The following is a 15,062-nucleotide window of genomic DNA, read 5'->3' as shown; positions in this document are numbered from 1 at the left end:
ACAAGTCCCAAAGTACTGGCAGAGTCTAACAGCAGAAGTCTTGTGCAACTTTGGAAGAAGTGGGTTTGTTCAGACTGAAAGGCAGCGAGAGCATTACAAGAACTTTACATGCATTTGAAAACTTGCAAAAGGGTCGGTGATTTTTGTGCCTGCAGAAGAAAACGTTTTTGCTGGTTTTAAAGACCAGGTTACTTAGTGGTATTTTAGGAAAAGCTTTATTACGAGATTTGTTAGATGATGGAACAGTTTACCTAGAGACTGTATGGCTGACTAAGGGTAAGTTTTTAAAGGAAGTTACCACACTATCTCTCAGGAATGAACCTTGTGACAAAGTGAAAGAAGTGAGCTCTGTCCTGTTCTAGTGTTTTTATTTCATAGATGCCATGGGGTTTAGTGACATTCCCACAAATTAATTCCTGGAACTAATGTTTTTATTAGTGGTAGAGTTTTGAAGGTATCAACACTTGAAGTTCTGGTCATGTTATAAAATGGGTTGGTGTAAATACAGGCTTCTACCTGTGAGGTGACTCCACTGCCTTACCTCGTTCACCACCAGTGCTGGGTTTCTTTTCAGGCTGGTTTTCAATTCAATGGGGTCACTTACAGGGGTGGTTGATACTACAAGTCCTGACCTAGGTCCTTTTTGAGGAAAAGACAATGGGCCTGAAAGAGCAGCATAATGCAAGACAGCTGAATGTCCTCTACAGCAAGCTATGACCCTTTATATTAGCCTTAAGTGGAAGTGTTAGGTTCTGTACAATAGGCTTTAGCAAAGAACCAAATGAAGCAGTTCCAGTTTTCAACTTTACAAAAAAAGTGATAGCTGGAGTAGGTAACCATCTAATAATGAAGTCAGACAGCGTATGTGCGGTTGTTCAAGTGGGGCTTTGTATCATTTGCAGAATGTACCAGTAATGGTAAAAAATTAGTATAGAATTCAAAATAATCACAGGAAAATATTATCACAGTGTCCCTCTGCACTAGTGGTGAAAAGTTCATACTACCAGCAGGAATCATATTTTGCAGAGGGGAGAAAATCTAAGGGAGGTAGAAGATTACGGAAAAAATCTTCCATTTGTGTATGGGGTCTAGCTGAGATAGTTTCCCCATAGAAGCCCTGAGTGCTGTGCTTTGCATTGGCAGCTATAAAGGTGCCCATTACACACCAGTGTTTTGGCTACTGCTGAACATTTGTCTCTCCAACATCTTCCCCTCACTAGCAGGGTGGGTTTGGAGGGTGGGCAAAATCTTAGGAGGGGGTAAACCAGCACAGCTGACCCAAACTGACCAAAGGGATATTCCATACCATATGGTGTCTGCTCAGATATAAAAACTAAGAAGGAGGAGGAAGAGGGGGGCATTCATTATTTACAATGTTTACCTTCCAGAGCAACTACTATGCGTGCTGAAGCCCTGCTTCCTGGGAAATGGCAAGACATCACTCACTGATGGGAAGTGGAGAATAAAATCTTTTTCCTTTGCTTGTGTGCACGTTTTGCTTTTGCTCTAGTAAACTACCTTATCTTGACCTATGAGGGGTTTTTTCCATCTTATTTTCCTTCCCTGTCTTGCTGAGGAGGGGAGTGATAGAGTGGCTTGGTGGGCACTTGGCATCCAGACAAGGCCAACCCACCACAGTTTGCTATAGTATTTTAGTAATAATTAGATAAAATTAGATAATTAGAGGCTGCAACACGAACTGCAGCCAGGCCACCTTTCATAGAGTTCCAGAAAAAAGTCTTTAGTTTCTTACTCTGTGTCACCTTGCTCCCACTTCTGTGTACTTGCTGATTCGGTTTAAAATATTTTTCCTTTAAAAGCTTACAAGTTTCTGTAATGTGTGTCAACTGCCAGGTGTCTCCAAGTCATAGATATTCCTGCAGAGCCCAGCAGAAACTGAAATATAGCATGCACTTATTCCTCTTGTGCAGTGGCTTTGAAGGATAACAAAATAGTCTTCCAGATCTCAGTTTTTCAAAACCTCACTCTTGGTTGTTAGCAGTTGTGCAAATTCAGTGTCAAAGGTTACGGTTACAATTTTTCAGTGCAAATTGCCAGAGAGTTTAAGATCTCTTCAATTTGGCTGTGCTGCTGAAGCTAGCAGGAGCTAAATAACTTGGGGTCTTTCTGTGTGTCGTTGGTGATAGATTTAGATTTGTAAAGATACAAATAAATGCTTCTATGGGATTTTTCAAAACCCAGCAACATTTCAGGGAGAATTAGTCGCCTTTTTGCAACTCCTAACCTTCTTCTCTTTGGCAGCAAATGCGGGGATACCCAGCATAAAGTTCATCACCAGTTTAAAAGCAGCTTCCATGGCACAGCTACTTCATATGCCTTGCAGGAGGTTGGGCTATGGAGGGGCTTTAGGAGTCTCCCAGGTGCCTGGCTGTGTGAGTGACTGCTGGCACTGCTCAGGGACTTGATCTGCAGCTCCTGCTGCAATGAAATTGTCACCTGCCTCCACCCCTCGACTCTCTCACACTCTTCACTTAAAAATGCTGTGGGAGGCAGGAGGCTGCCAGCAGGGAGATTGGACTTCTGCGGCAGTGCTTGTGTTATAGGCAGCGTTTGGTCACAACTGTGTGCCTGAATCGGACTGTGTGTGTGGCTGTGCTGGAGCTGGCTGCAGTTCCTGGCCCAAGCCTTACCCAGGAGAGAGCTAACTGGGCAGTGCCAGCATTCTGTGGGAGCAGTGCTAATGATTAAAAAGGCCAAGTGACACAGGTCGTCGTGCTTGCCATGCTTTATTTGCTGGTACTGTGAGAAAAAGCTTTTCCTCAGGCACATGATCATGTGGAAACATATTCATGTCTTGAATATGCCTTTAGCTGTAGAGCCTGAAGATCCTGCACTTAATGAGGCATTACAGCAAGTACATGCCAATGCCAGCAAGAAAATCTGCCTTTTAAATTAAAGAGATCTAAGAATTTTCCATTTACCGATAGGCTGGTAAGGGGGAAAGAAAAAAGTCAATTCATGTCTCAATGAAACACTGTTGTAAATTAAATATCTCAGAGAGTTGAGGACCTGTCAGAGGTTCATAGAATCAGAAAATCACAGAACATGATGAGTTGGAAGCAATCCATCAGAATCATCAAGTCCAACTCCTGGCCCTGCACCGGACACCCCAAGAATCAGATCATGTACCCGAGAGCGTTGACCAAACGCTTCTTGAACTCAGTTTGTCTCGCTGCTTCCACTGAGCAGTTAATCAGCTTGACCACATAATACCAAGTAGCCTTCTAACAGAAGTCGTCGTAGGGAAGCGTGAAGGACGAGGGTGGCGAGCGAAGTGTCCGCTGCTTCGCGGCGGCGACCCACCCGTAGCGGGACACGGCAGTGCCTCCTTCCGCTCCGCACAGCTGCCGCCGGTCGTTTGTGAGCGGCTTTAAAGCACGCCGAGTTCCTCATCCCCCGGGCGCACAGGTGTGGGGTCGAGCCCCGCTGCCGCCGCGCCGGCGATGAGGCCGCCGGGATGCGCTGTCCGCCCGTGTCGGGCAGAGCGCTGCCGGGACGCCGCCGCGCCGGCCCCAGACGGTGGCGCTGCAGCCCCGGCGCTGCGGCGCGGCGGCGGCCGGCGGGGGTCGCTGCGGGGCGGTCCGGCGGCGGCGCGGGGCTGCGGTGCGCGGGAGGCGGCGGCGGGAGCGGCGGTGCCGCACAGCCGCGGGTGCCGGTCCCGGCGGAGGCATGAGGAGCGCGGGGCGGGCGGGCGGCGGCGCGGCAGAGCGCGGGTCGGCGCGGCCCTGAGCGGAGCCTCCGCGCCGCGCTGCGCTCCCGCAGAGCGACTATGGCCGGGGGAAGGCGAGGGCTGGTGGCGCCCCAGAACACGTTCCTGGAGAACATCGTGCGAAGGTCTAACGGTAAGGGGGCACCGCGGGCGAGCTCTCGCCGGGGCGAAGCAGCCCCGCCGCGCCTTCGGCGGGGGCACCGCCGGGCGGTTCCGCCGGAGCGGCGCATCCAGGTGCGGGAGCCGGTGTCGGCTGCTCCGCCCAAGTCCTGCGGGGAGTCCCCAGCCCGGGCGGCGGGGCTCGGGCTGCAGGTGCGCCGGCACGGCGGGGCGGACAGAGAGCCCCGATGGCTGCGGCGGGGCCGGACCCGCGCCCCGGGGCCAGCGGGGGGAGCGCCAGACCCGGGGCGGGGGACGCGGGGCGTCGGGGCCGGCGTGGGCTCCGGCCGGGGAGAAGGTGCGGGGATTCAAGATGGTCTCTGGGCACGGAGAGCCCGGTGCGGGGGCATCAGCGAGAGCTGCCTGCCCCGGTTGAAATGGAAGGTTTGTCATAAGTGAGGAGAGAGTTTGCCATTTTGAGGGCTGAGGGCAGATATTTCTTTTTTTTTTTTTTTTTTTTTTTCCTAGTACACTGTAACCAGGTCTGTCTCTTGGAAAACTGCGGAGTGGAAAATGCCTCGAATTTCACAATTGCATGCAAATATGCATTAATGTTATCCAGATTCTTTCACTTAGGGACTTACCAAAGGCTGTTCCTCAGTGAGCCGGGGACCATGCAAGCGTTCATGTGTTTGTTTAACCTAGGCATGTGCATTTCTTTTAAAGCCCCGAGCCTAAGTTGTGCCATTTTTAATGCTTCCATTGACTTCAGTGGGGTTACTTAAGGGATTACAAACTTGTGGTATGGTTGAGAATATGCAGGATCAAGCTCCTTTTGAAGACAAGACAAGTTAATTAATTAAAAACATAGTCAGTTTGTTCTGATAAGGCAAAGACAATTAACCCTCTTGATAAGCAGCTGAAAACTCAAATGATCCCAAGAACGGTTTTCAATTTTTTTCCATGTAGGCAGTATTATTGGAGAAATAGCCTTTGATAAGACCATATGTTCACATAAAATTGTGAGGCTCCTTTTACAGGTTATTTCTCTCTGCAACTTTCCTGTAGAAGGGAAGGAGTTGGAAGCTGCATTCCTGAAAAAAATGCTCACCAGTCTTACAGTGAATCTTGCACTTTTTTTTTTAAAATGGATGTTACGTTTCATCACGTTCAGACTACTTCTCTAATCTTCCAACAGCAGTTATCGAAGGCTTTTCTTAAAACTGTTTTGGCTTTGTAGATTATTTTCTTCATTAAAAACCAGTTTTCTCTTTTGGCTTTCAGTGTCAAAGCCTTGATGCAATAAATCAGTTGAGGCTTGGAGATGGGGGGAATCATGCAGCAGAAGCTATGCTCTGTTTCTTCCTCTCTTCCCCCATTATTAAGAAGGTGTCATAACACAGTGTGGTGCTAGACAGCACAGGTAAAATGACAGTAGATCATTTCCAAATTCTCAGCAAGTCCTGAGGGGTGTAATCTACAAAAGTTTTTACATTAAGCTTGGTAGGAAACAATGCACAGTTCAGATGTATTAGGAGAACCTTAGGGGAGTGACTTGGGTTTAGAAGCCCATTTCTTCTATAATGTGCCTTGCAGTTTTTGTGGACCCAGTCCAGCTTTGCTGTAAATGTGATGCTGTCACATACAAATGCTGTATGAATCAGTTCTAAGGTGTGACCGTCAGCCTCATTAACCTGCCTCTTTCAGGAGGCAAGAATAGACTCCTTTCTCTCCTCATGAGGTGGGGCTGTGCTGACCAGCATGGGGGCAGTAGGGAAACTTGCAGGTTCCTTGTTGCCTTTGTTGTCTTGGCCTGTCTACTTGGCCATTGAGATGATTTGGGATGCCCACAGGATAAGTGTTTAAATGGGCCCATAAAGCTTGAGGTTTGGCTCCCCTTTCTTGGTTTTCTTCAATTGGGTAGTAATGTGACCCACAATGAAACTATCTAGGCCATTTGGGATTGGCTAAATAAACCTTGGGCTTGTTGTCAAACTATATTTGCTGGCACATGCAAGCAAGTTAAGTAGTGCCAACAGATAGAGTTCATATAGATACAGGAATGTTCCTAATTTCGGGAGGATTCTCTTTGAAAGGAGAGGAATTTGGTCATTGAACAGAAATATGTACTGAATAAGTGCTTCACTTAAAGGAACTTGTATGTGATATACATATCGTCAGTCACAGGTGAACTGAGGAAAGCATGTTCTTGCAACGTGTTATATTTTGGGGCAAGGAGTGTTAATTCTGAAAGAGACTGCATGGCAATAACAGAAGAATTGGCATGCAGCCTCTTTTGGAAGCATTGCTTTGAGGACAGCATTAATTATAATGTTTTTTACTGGTAGTTTAACAAGGAATTCTTTGGACAACCTTTCATATTAGATGTGGGACTGGTAGGCTGATGCACGTTTAATGGCTAACGGTAGTAGACTGTACATAGGCATGAGAGTTCAGACTTTTTCCATTAGGGTTAATATTTTGCTCATGTTTATATCACACCATCTGCAGCAAGATTCACTTCAAACTCCTTTAGTCTGAATCATCTGCTTTAGAGTTACTAGGGATGAGTTTCTTCTTAGGTTGCAAATCTACTGAGATGGGTTCTCGTGCACTGAATGCAAGCTGAAGGAGCTGTGCTAGGGTTAGAAGCTGCACAGTATTTCTTTCCCACACATTGGAGTAAAGAAGAAATTGAGAATTTCTCAACCTACCCCGAGATAGGATAGCCTTATGTCAGCACACACGGGAAGGAATACATTAAGTGTCATCTTTCTAGACTTGTGGACCTCATCTGGTCCTCTGTGATTTTATCTCACAAGAACATCTTTTGGATGAAGTGTGAATTTTAGATTTGTTCTTCTTTGAAGTGAAGGACACCATAATTCTAATTTCTTGTATTTAATGTTTAAAGGCTGCATTTCTCTACTAACCATGCAGAGCTAGAAAAATAAATGTTGCATGCAGTGCTTGGTTGACAAAAATTTGTTTGAAGCATTGAAATATTTAAAGATCAGAACACCCACTGGGACAGAAAATGAGCCCATGCTGTAAAACAGTGCAGTATATAAAGAATCAGTAGCCCCTGATGATTACTGCTAATGTGGTATTAATGTTTTTCTTGGTAATGTAATACATCCAGAGTATACAAGCACTATAATAATAACAACAGTTATAAACTTGGATCATGGCCAGGGCACCCAATTCAAATGGTACAATACATTGTAGAGAATACTAATTCTTTGTGATATTCTGATGCTTTATCAATAACTGAAGGCAAAACCAATTCTCAGTTTATGTAAATGCCAGCTGGATTCTTCAGTCCTTCCTTGGTCAAAATTCTCACTGAGATGTGTGATAACTGTGCATGTGTAAGGATGGCAAAAGTAAGCCCTGTGTTTACAGGGAATTTCAATGGAAGTCACAGATGCTTTTCTGATTTATGGACAAAATGAGGAGGTTGGAAGAAGGGGAAGTTAGAAGGCATAAGGCTTTGTGAATTTAGTTTTGCTTTCACTAAGTCTCTTGGGAACACCCTGAAGAGATGTCAGATGTGGAAGCACCTTTTGATGGAGAATGCAGAGAGTTCCCTGTAGAGGGAAAGAAAAAGCACCTTCAGACACAGATCCTGAGTATAACAGACATTTCCATGATTTATGACATTGCTTTCATTAGAGACTCTGAAGTCCCAATACAATAAACATTTTGCAACCTGGGCATGCTAGCCTTGTACCATCACCTGAAACCTGGGAGAGAAATTAACTTTATTATGAACACTTCTGAAACTGAAATAGCTGTTTTTATGTTCAGTCAGAGAGAAATGCAAAAAAACTTAACAGAGAACAAAGAAAAAAAACAAGTAACAAAACCAAATAACATGCTAATTTAAATTAAAAGTGTGCAAGGGATCCTTAACCTGATGGTGCTGTCTGCTGCAGTCTGGCTCTGTCTGCCTACCCTTCAAAATTTAAAGCAGTAAGCAGTGTGGCATGGAGATGCAGACCTGGCTGCAGCTGATGTGATTTGGGTGCAGAAGCAGCAGAGTAGGTTGTGCTTCCCTGAAGGTAGGGTTTGGTACCTGAAGTGTTGTGGGTTTAACTGCTTTCAGACTATTGAGCTGTTGTGTTGGTAAGGAACACGTATTTAACATGACAACCTCTGCATCACTATTCCATAGGAGAGGCACCAAGGGTAGTCAGATGCTGATACACTGCAACACCTTCGGCAAAGAGCATCAGTGGTCAAGAAAATATTTTCATACTGACAACAGGACTGCTTTTGCTGAAATTAGCAAACACATTTGTGAGGTGGAGTATTCTTTCCTGTTTTGATAGAATGTGTTTGGTTTCCTGACAGTTCATAAATTTCCATAATTTTCGATGAATCTTTAGGCAGCACTGGGTGAAATTCATTATTTGCAGAGGAACAACTCAGAAACCTGGTGCTGCAGGTAAATGACATCCTAGTGTGGGTCTGCTGAATAGGGAAATGCATTTTAGTGGCTGTTTTGGGCATGAAAGTATTGAAAAGGACAAAGTTAACTGCATAGGGAAGGACAATATTGAGGTATTCCTTATGAGGTGCAATGTCTGCAATGTCAGCTGTCAAATGGGCTGACTTGTAAGTCTGTAGCAGATATGCAGGAGGTTTTCTGCTCCATGCTGCCTGTTTATAATCTCATCCACCTTCCAAACCTCGGTGGGTTAATTTCAGCATAACCCTCCCCCCCCATTGTAATGGAATAGAGGGATCTGGCCTGGAGAATGCTTCTCTTCCCTTGCATGAAAAGCTCTTTGCCAGAATCACACCTTGCAAAAAGTGCATGGGAAGCTGCTGGATCAGTAATAAGATGGTGCTGTATGTATAGAGTGCCTTTAGCTGAAGGTTTTGTTTCTCTTTCATTAGTGTGACTTGCCTTGTGAAAGGCAAAGTGGATGTTATCCTCTACAAATCTGGCATCCAGTGATTGAACTTGAGTCTGTATCTTTTTGTATTTAATCTCGAAAGGCCCAATTTCTTCAAGATTTACTGTAAAATCACTTTTGTCTGAGTAAAGTCCGCAAGCGTAGGTCTGTCTGTTGGCGTTAATTAAAACAAGACATTTCTCCATAAAAGCAGCAGACCTTCAGAAATTGCAAGGGCACAACTTGTAGCTTCCTCATTAAGGACATTTTCCCAAATAGAATGAAACAAAGGGTTTTGTTACTTCCTGATCTTCCTTCTTTTCGATGTTAACAATTGTGGAGACTCATATATTTTCATCCACGCTTTTCATGTAATTGGTCAGTACATTGAAATATCTTTTGACTTTTTTTTTTCCCCTCAATATCACTTGAATTGAATATATTTTTTTTCCTGGCTTTTACTAGGCCAGAAGTCTAGTTTTATGTGAGCACTTTTATGCATTTGGAAATGTAAGACCTGATTTCCTTAAAATTGCTTTTATAGATTGCAAGAAAAAAAATGTACAACACAGAGATGATAGGTAATGTGCTTTAAAATTAATGTTCTGAAAGCTCAAGAAGTTCTACTGTGATAATTCAAAATATCAATCAATTTCTACATTAAATTCTATAACAGGATTGTAAAACAAATCTTAATGAAACCCATTCACTGGAGAATTTGTTAATGCACTTTTGAAATACATATAGATAAAAGTGAGCAGGGAGTAAAGTCTCGTCAAATGCTTTTAAGGCTATAATCAGTAAATCAAATGACTTCTTTAAACTGAAGAAAGATTCATATAATCAATGCAACTAAAGCATGAGTTTTCCTGGATTAGTTTTAAGATCAGATGAGAGGGGAAAGAAACCTCTGACCAACTGAATGATCAAGTCTCGCTGCTAAACAGTGTTTTTGTTCTTTAATAAGAGTGGTGCAATGTATGACTCTTAGCAACTGATGAACTTTCTAATTTCTGTAAATTATCTAATTATCTCATGATAAGGTTGCATTTGTGTGAATGTTGTGTTTGGGTTTTGTTTTTAATTGTTGTTGTTAGTTCCTCAGAATGGACACTACTTCAAGGGTAGGTGAAGAACTATGCTATGCATAAAATGCATATGGCAGCTTTGGTACCCTTGTAGTGCAATTTCAACTATTCTTGTTCCATTATTCTTCGGTAATTGTTTTTATTTTTTAAAAAAATACAGATGATTATGAAGATTTTACAGCTACTAGTGTTGGAAAGATATTATTTTCAATTTGAAATTTTCTCATGGTAGAGGCCTGCAGTAAAATATTTTCTGTAACAATCCAAAGTAACAAATGTTGAGATGGAACCAGTAGTTTTTATCTATACTGCTGGTTGCAATTAACATTCATTTTCTATAATGACTTAAACTGAGTCAGTTGAAGCTATTGTTTTAGTTAGTGTCTCTCTTGTTATTTGTGATAAATATGATGAAATATATTTTTTAATAATTCTTTTCAGCCTGCACTTGCACTATGCCCTGGAGTACACAAGACAGTTTAAGTCATATTTGAATACACATGAAATGCCTGCATTTAGAGGATTGTGTTTGTGCTTTGGCAACCAAGGAGCTTTTACATCCATTTTTGTTTTTGTAAAGTAAATTAATATAGAAAACACGTAAGCCCAAATGAACCTGTCTGTAGGGTTTTATAATAGCTTTTTTGTACTAGATTGAGGCTGCAGCTTAAAAATTTTGACCTCAGTATTAAGGATGTACAATTTTGAGGCCTCTATATTGTTATTCTGTAGAGAGATGGTGGTGTTCAATCGAATACATAAACAACTATGCAATTCTACTCCAGGAATGAAATCAAGAGGATACTGTGGATGTGAGTATCCTTGTAACACCAGTGACTTCTGCAGGAGGATGTGGGTGGAAAAGCAGAATTTATTCTTCTTATTCTACCATATGAATGGTCTTTCTGTCATTTGAGCAGGTTTGTACTTGCTTTGACTACAGTTACAGCACTTTCGTTAAGATGAGAATGTAGTTGGTCTCTGAAGTGCAAGCCTCAAATCCCATGTAAGCAAAGAAAGGATTGAATAAGTACTTGAAATTCAGTTTGACTTATTTTTACTGATTGAGGGCCATATTATGATCTCTGCAGTTACATTTGAACAATGTAACTAATCAGTCTGACTAAATGCTTCTGTTTTCTTTTTTTTTTCAAAGCTAAGACTAAACATGAGCAAAAATTCACACATACCTATCCTTTGGTAGCAATTTTGACAGGCCTACATACAAACAAAGTTTGATTTCCTTGTATTGGGAAAAAATTAAACAGAAATGAAGCAGTGTCTCTTTTCCCCATGTCTGAGTGATGCTGTTTGTGATGCAAAGTCACAAGTTTGTAAACAGCAGAATTGTTTGGATGTTTGTCTGCCCCTTATTCTTAAGCTGGCTGTGACATAGCACCTGTGCAGCTTTGTGCCCAGCTAAGGGGGCAGTAGCTAAGGAGGTTGTATCTCTCCCACTATTCCCAGTGACCAGGAGTAGGGTAAGAAACATATGTACTCAGGAGTTCTTCTAGTTCGGCTGTAGAAGTGATTTGTGCTTGGTAATGCTAGGGGTCTAGGTTTGCTCCGCTCAAGATCTGTGAGGAGTTTGAGACTTGATAAAAGGTGACCTGCTGGTCTCAGTAACCAGTGCTATGCAGGAGGGCAATTCCTATTCTGTCGGAGACTGATGGGAGAACTAGCAAGTTTGATGAGGAGCAGGTCTTCCCACCACGGTGAGCCTGGATCTCCCTTCTCTCAGAGGGGGATAAATTAGGAGCAAACCTTTTGAGTTTTGTATTTGTGTGCTGACTGTGGGGAAAAGATATCAATCTATTTAAATTACGTTTGTGCACTACACAAACATGAGCACACTTGTGGCCGCTTTGACAGACCCACATATGTGATGGTGCAGTGGGCAGCAGCCTTTGTTATCACCAAGGTCTGCACTACAAATCCCTGAGCAGAGGTTTTCCCTTAGCTTCCTCTGTGCAACGTGCGAACACGTCTGCAATGTGGGAGGGAACGTGTCTGGCAGTGCTGTGAGAATATGTCTGACTACTGGTCTCTGACATTCTGACAGTGTGTCCCAGAAGGGGACCTGTGCGTCACTGAAGGGACAGGGAAGGCAGAACTGGTGGGCTGGCCTGTGGAACAAGGTGGGGATCTGAGCTTGGCAAGGTCTGCCTTAGAGGAGAAGCTGGGTTGCAATGGGTGTGAATGTGTAGCTGTGCAGGGGACTGGTTGGGAGGAAGCACTTGCTCCATGCTCTTGCAAGGAGGTGACCTCTCCTCAGCCAGCTAGTTCTGGTCAGACACATGTCTATGAGTGCATCTTGTCTTCAGGCATTTTGGAAGTTTGAGCTGATGGACAGTTTTGGTTAAACAAAGCGCTATATATAACATAGGATTTAGTAGATACATTAGTTTTAGTGAAGAGTTGTTCTAGAGACTTCCTATTGCTGTTGTTAAAGGACCAATGTTATTTGGGAAGACATTTTCTGATTCTTCTGTAATGGTTTGTTTTCTGAGTGGAGGAAAGTACTGGTTTCAGTGACTGAGTGAAATCTATTCTTACATTTTGGAAGGAGTTAAAATTTTTTTCTGGGTGCTTTAAAGCAACCATATCTACTTTAAAGTGATAATCCAAAACAGATCTGACATTTGAGTGTGTAAAGGCTGACATGAGAGTGCACTGCAGTGAGCAGAACTGACCTGTAGAAAATGCAGGCTAGAAAATATGAAGTGAGGCACTTCACAAAGGAACCGGTGCTGCAGGCTCTCATCACAGAAGCCTGCCCTACTCATGCAAGTAACTGTGCTGCCTTTGTGGTGCTGTAGTTCTTACTTGTGTTTCTGGAGCACGATGTGCTTTGTGCTGCAACTCTGCATGTTTCCTTGCCTCCCAATGGTCTTGCTCAGACTGTGCCAAATGCAACACAAACCAGAACCCTAGGTCTTTTACATGAGCCTGCCCTCTCCAGTTCTTGCTCAGTTCATCTTGGAGCTCATAAGAAGGGCCAATGATGCTTACAGCTTCTCCTTGGGACAGGCAATACTGCTAATCCAATTGCCATTGTGATAGAAATTGATTTCCTGGTAAGGGAGTCCATTGAGTCCTTTCAAAGAGGTGCCTAAAGTCACTAAATAGTTTGAGTACTGGAGCTATCACATGTCCATTTCATCAGTGTCTTTGAAGAGACTTTAGCAGTGGATTTCTTCATGGTCCTCCCAATCAACTCATTTCCTGGCCTTGTTGACCCACTTGTGAGTCCCCAAGAGGCTCTTCCCTGTGATGCTCAGAGTTCACTAGAGCATCCCTCGTGCTTGTTGTGTAACAAAGCCACAGCTGTTTCCTGGCCTCTGGGACCCTGTGTCCCTGCGGATGGAGTGGCAGTATTTGCCTCACTGGATGTTGTCTAATATTTTCTTATGTTAGGAACAATTTTTTAACAGATTATGAGCTGTCTCCAAGCAGCACATTGTCAAGAACGTCAGTGCAATTGAATGTAAATGATAGCAATGAGAACAGCCCTTCTACCTCTGGGTTATCTGTCAGAATAAACTATACAGGGGTGTTATAAGTGGGAGTCCTTATTTTATGCTGTGTCTTGCCAGTGTTCACACAGGCTTAACACCATTGTCAGAGATACTCTTTCTGAAGAGATGCAGTACATTTGTCAGGTATGTAAAGCCTGGATCAAAGAAAGGTGAAGATGCATGAAGTGAGAACTAGCTGGAAGGGAGAGACACTTAGGAAACAGTGGGATTGGCGAAACCTCTGTCTTGTTCTTTGAACTGTTTGGTGCCCAAGATTTTTTCTTTAAAGCTTTGTAGGTACATAAAGATCTCTCAAATTGCTTGTAACTCACAACTAAGCCCAGCCTGGTCTCTCTGATGAAACATTCTACCTCCACCTCCCAGAGAGGCTCACCCAGTGTAGACTAATAGGGTTGCCTAGTAGGAGTGCATAAAGTACAGTGGTCAAGTCACACTAACTTAAAAACTCATATGGTGAGGATGTTGACATCTGTTCTCTTTGGTAGCTTGATAATTAGTCATTCAGGAGCTGAAATAAAGGCTGAACTTTCATTGCCCTCAGGTAGCCCTGCGTCTTGTAGGAGAATGTCCTAACTGCTGTTGGAGGAGGGAAATGTGTGCATGGTTTCTGTGCATCCTTTGGAAACTGCCAGTCCAAAAAAATGGGGGCTTCAATGGACCAAAATATAAAGAAGTGGGAATGTAATTCTTTAGCTTCTGCAGTAATGGCAAAGAATCTTTGTATTGTCTGTGAGACCTGGGCTTATGTTAAAATATTAGGTATTGTAAATAATATAGGAAAGGGGAAAAACCCCAACCTTAAAATATCCCCCTTTTTCCATTGTATTCTGTGGTTTAACTTGGACAGGTTTCTATTTGCTGTGTTAATTTTTTCAGCTCTCCTCTCCATCACTACTCACAGAGCATCTAGCTACAAAGTCTTTGAGAGCCAGGCATCTAGGGGCTCGACTGTTGCAGTCTCACCATTTGGTACTTAAATCCTCTTTTGGACTTAGGTTTTTGCTTTTACCTGTAAAAAGGAGGCAAGAGCACTGCTGTACCTCAGAGAAGCATTGCAAGGCTAGATAAAAGTAGGATTAACACAGTGATGGCCATCAAAAATGTGCCCTATGTAGCCTTCAATAAAAACAAAAAGAGATTATTTATCTGAAGACAGTGAGGTTTAAGTGAAAGGCAGGCAAATGCTTAATAGAAACTCTTTAGGAAACGGAGCGAAGGGAAAGTTACCTTTTGAGAAGGGGAGACAGTGGGAAGGAATTAATACCTGAAATAACACCGTTCAGATCAGGGCAGGACCTGGCCTAACATTTGTATTTGCATACTTTTTTGTCATTTTTTTGTACTTCCTGATGAAATTTAAAAATATCATAAGACAGTATAACATAGTGTTTATAACAGACATTCAAAAGCACTTGCTTAAGCAACGAGAAAGGACGGCTTATTCTTGGGAAGGGGTAAAAGACATGTAATGTTTTTGGAAGAAAGTGCTTCTTCCGAAGAAGAAAGCAAAAGCTATGGTATTTAAAAGAGACTGTGAGAAACAAAGCAGCTGAAATGTCCTGAAGTTATACTACTGGTGTATTTCATTCTAAAGAGTGTATCAAGATACTCTTAGGCATGCTTATGGAATTGACCAATGGATTTAGATAGTTACAGGAATGTTTTATTTAAATCCACTTGAAGTTTGCAATGGGGCGAAAGA

At 43.0% G+C, this 15,062-nt stretch overlaps 1 protein-coding gene across 4 annotated transcripts in view; it reads left to right on the top strand.

Moving 5' to 3' along the window:
- The first annotated feature begins 3,701 nt into the window (after nt 1-3,701).
- The window catches only part of KCNH1 (potassium voltage-gated channel subfamily H member 1), a 184,386-nt gene continuing 173,025 nt past the window's right edge, over nt 3,702-15,062 (top strand). For all 4 annotated transcript variants that reach the window (XR_007903857.1, XR_007903856.1, XM_051783133.1 and 1 more), the window contains exon 1: nt 3,702-3,863. Coding sequence is in view for 2 of the 4 variants with exons in the window: in XM_051783133.1 (XP_051639093.1) it covers nt 3,791-3,863 (73 nt within the window). In the remaining 2 variants the exon portion in view is untranslated. The remainder of the gene's footprint in view (nt 3,864-15,062) is intronic.

Source organism: Manacus candei, unplaced genomic scaffold (genome assembly GCF_025592945.1).
Source record: "Manacus candei isolate 608988 ecotype Guabito, Panama unplaced genomic scaffold, ASM2559294v1 h1tg000017l, whole genome shotgun sequence".
NCBI classification, from domain to species: Eukaryota; Metazoa; Chordata; class Aves; order Passeriformes; family Pipridae; genus Manacus; species Manacus candei.
The sequence above is the reverse complement of the archived record's forward strand: the minus strand, read 5'-3'. Positions and strand labels throughout refer to the sequence as shown.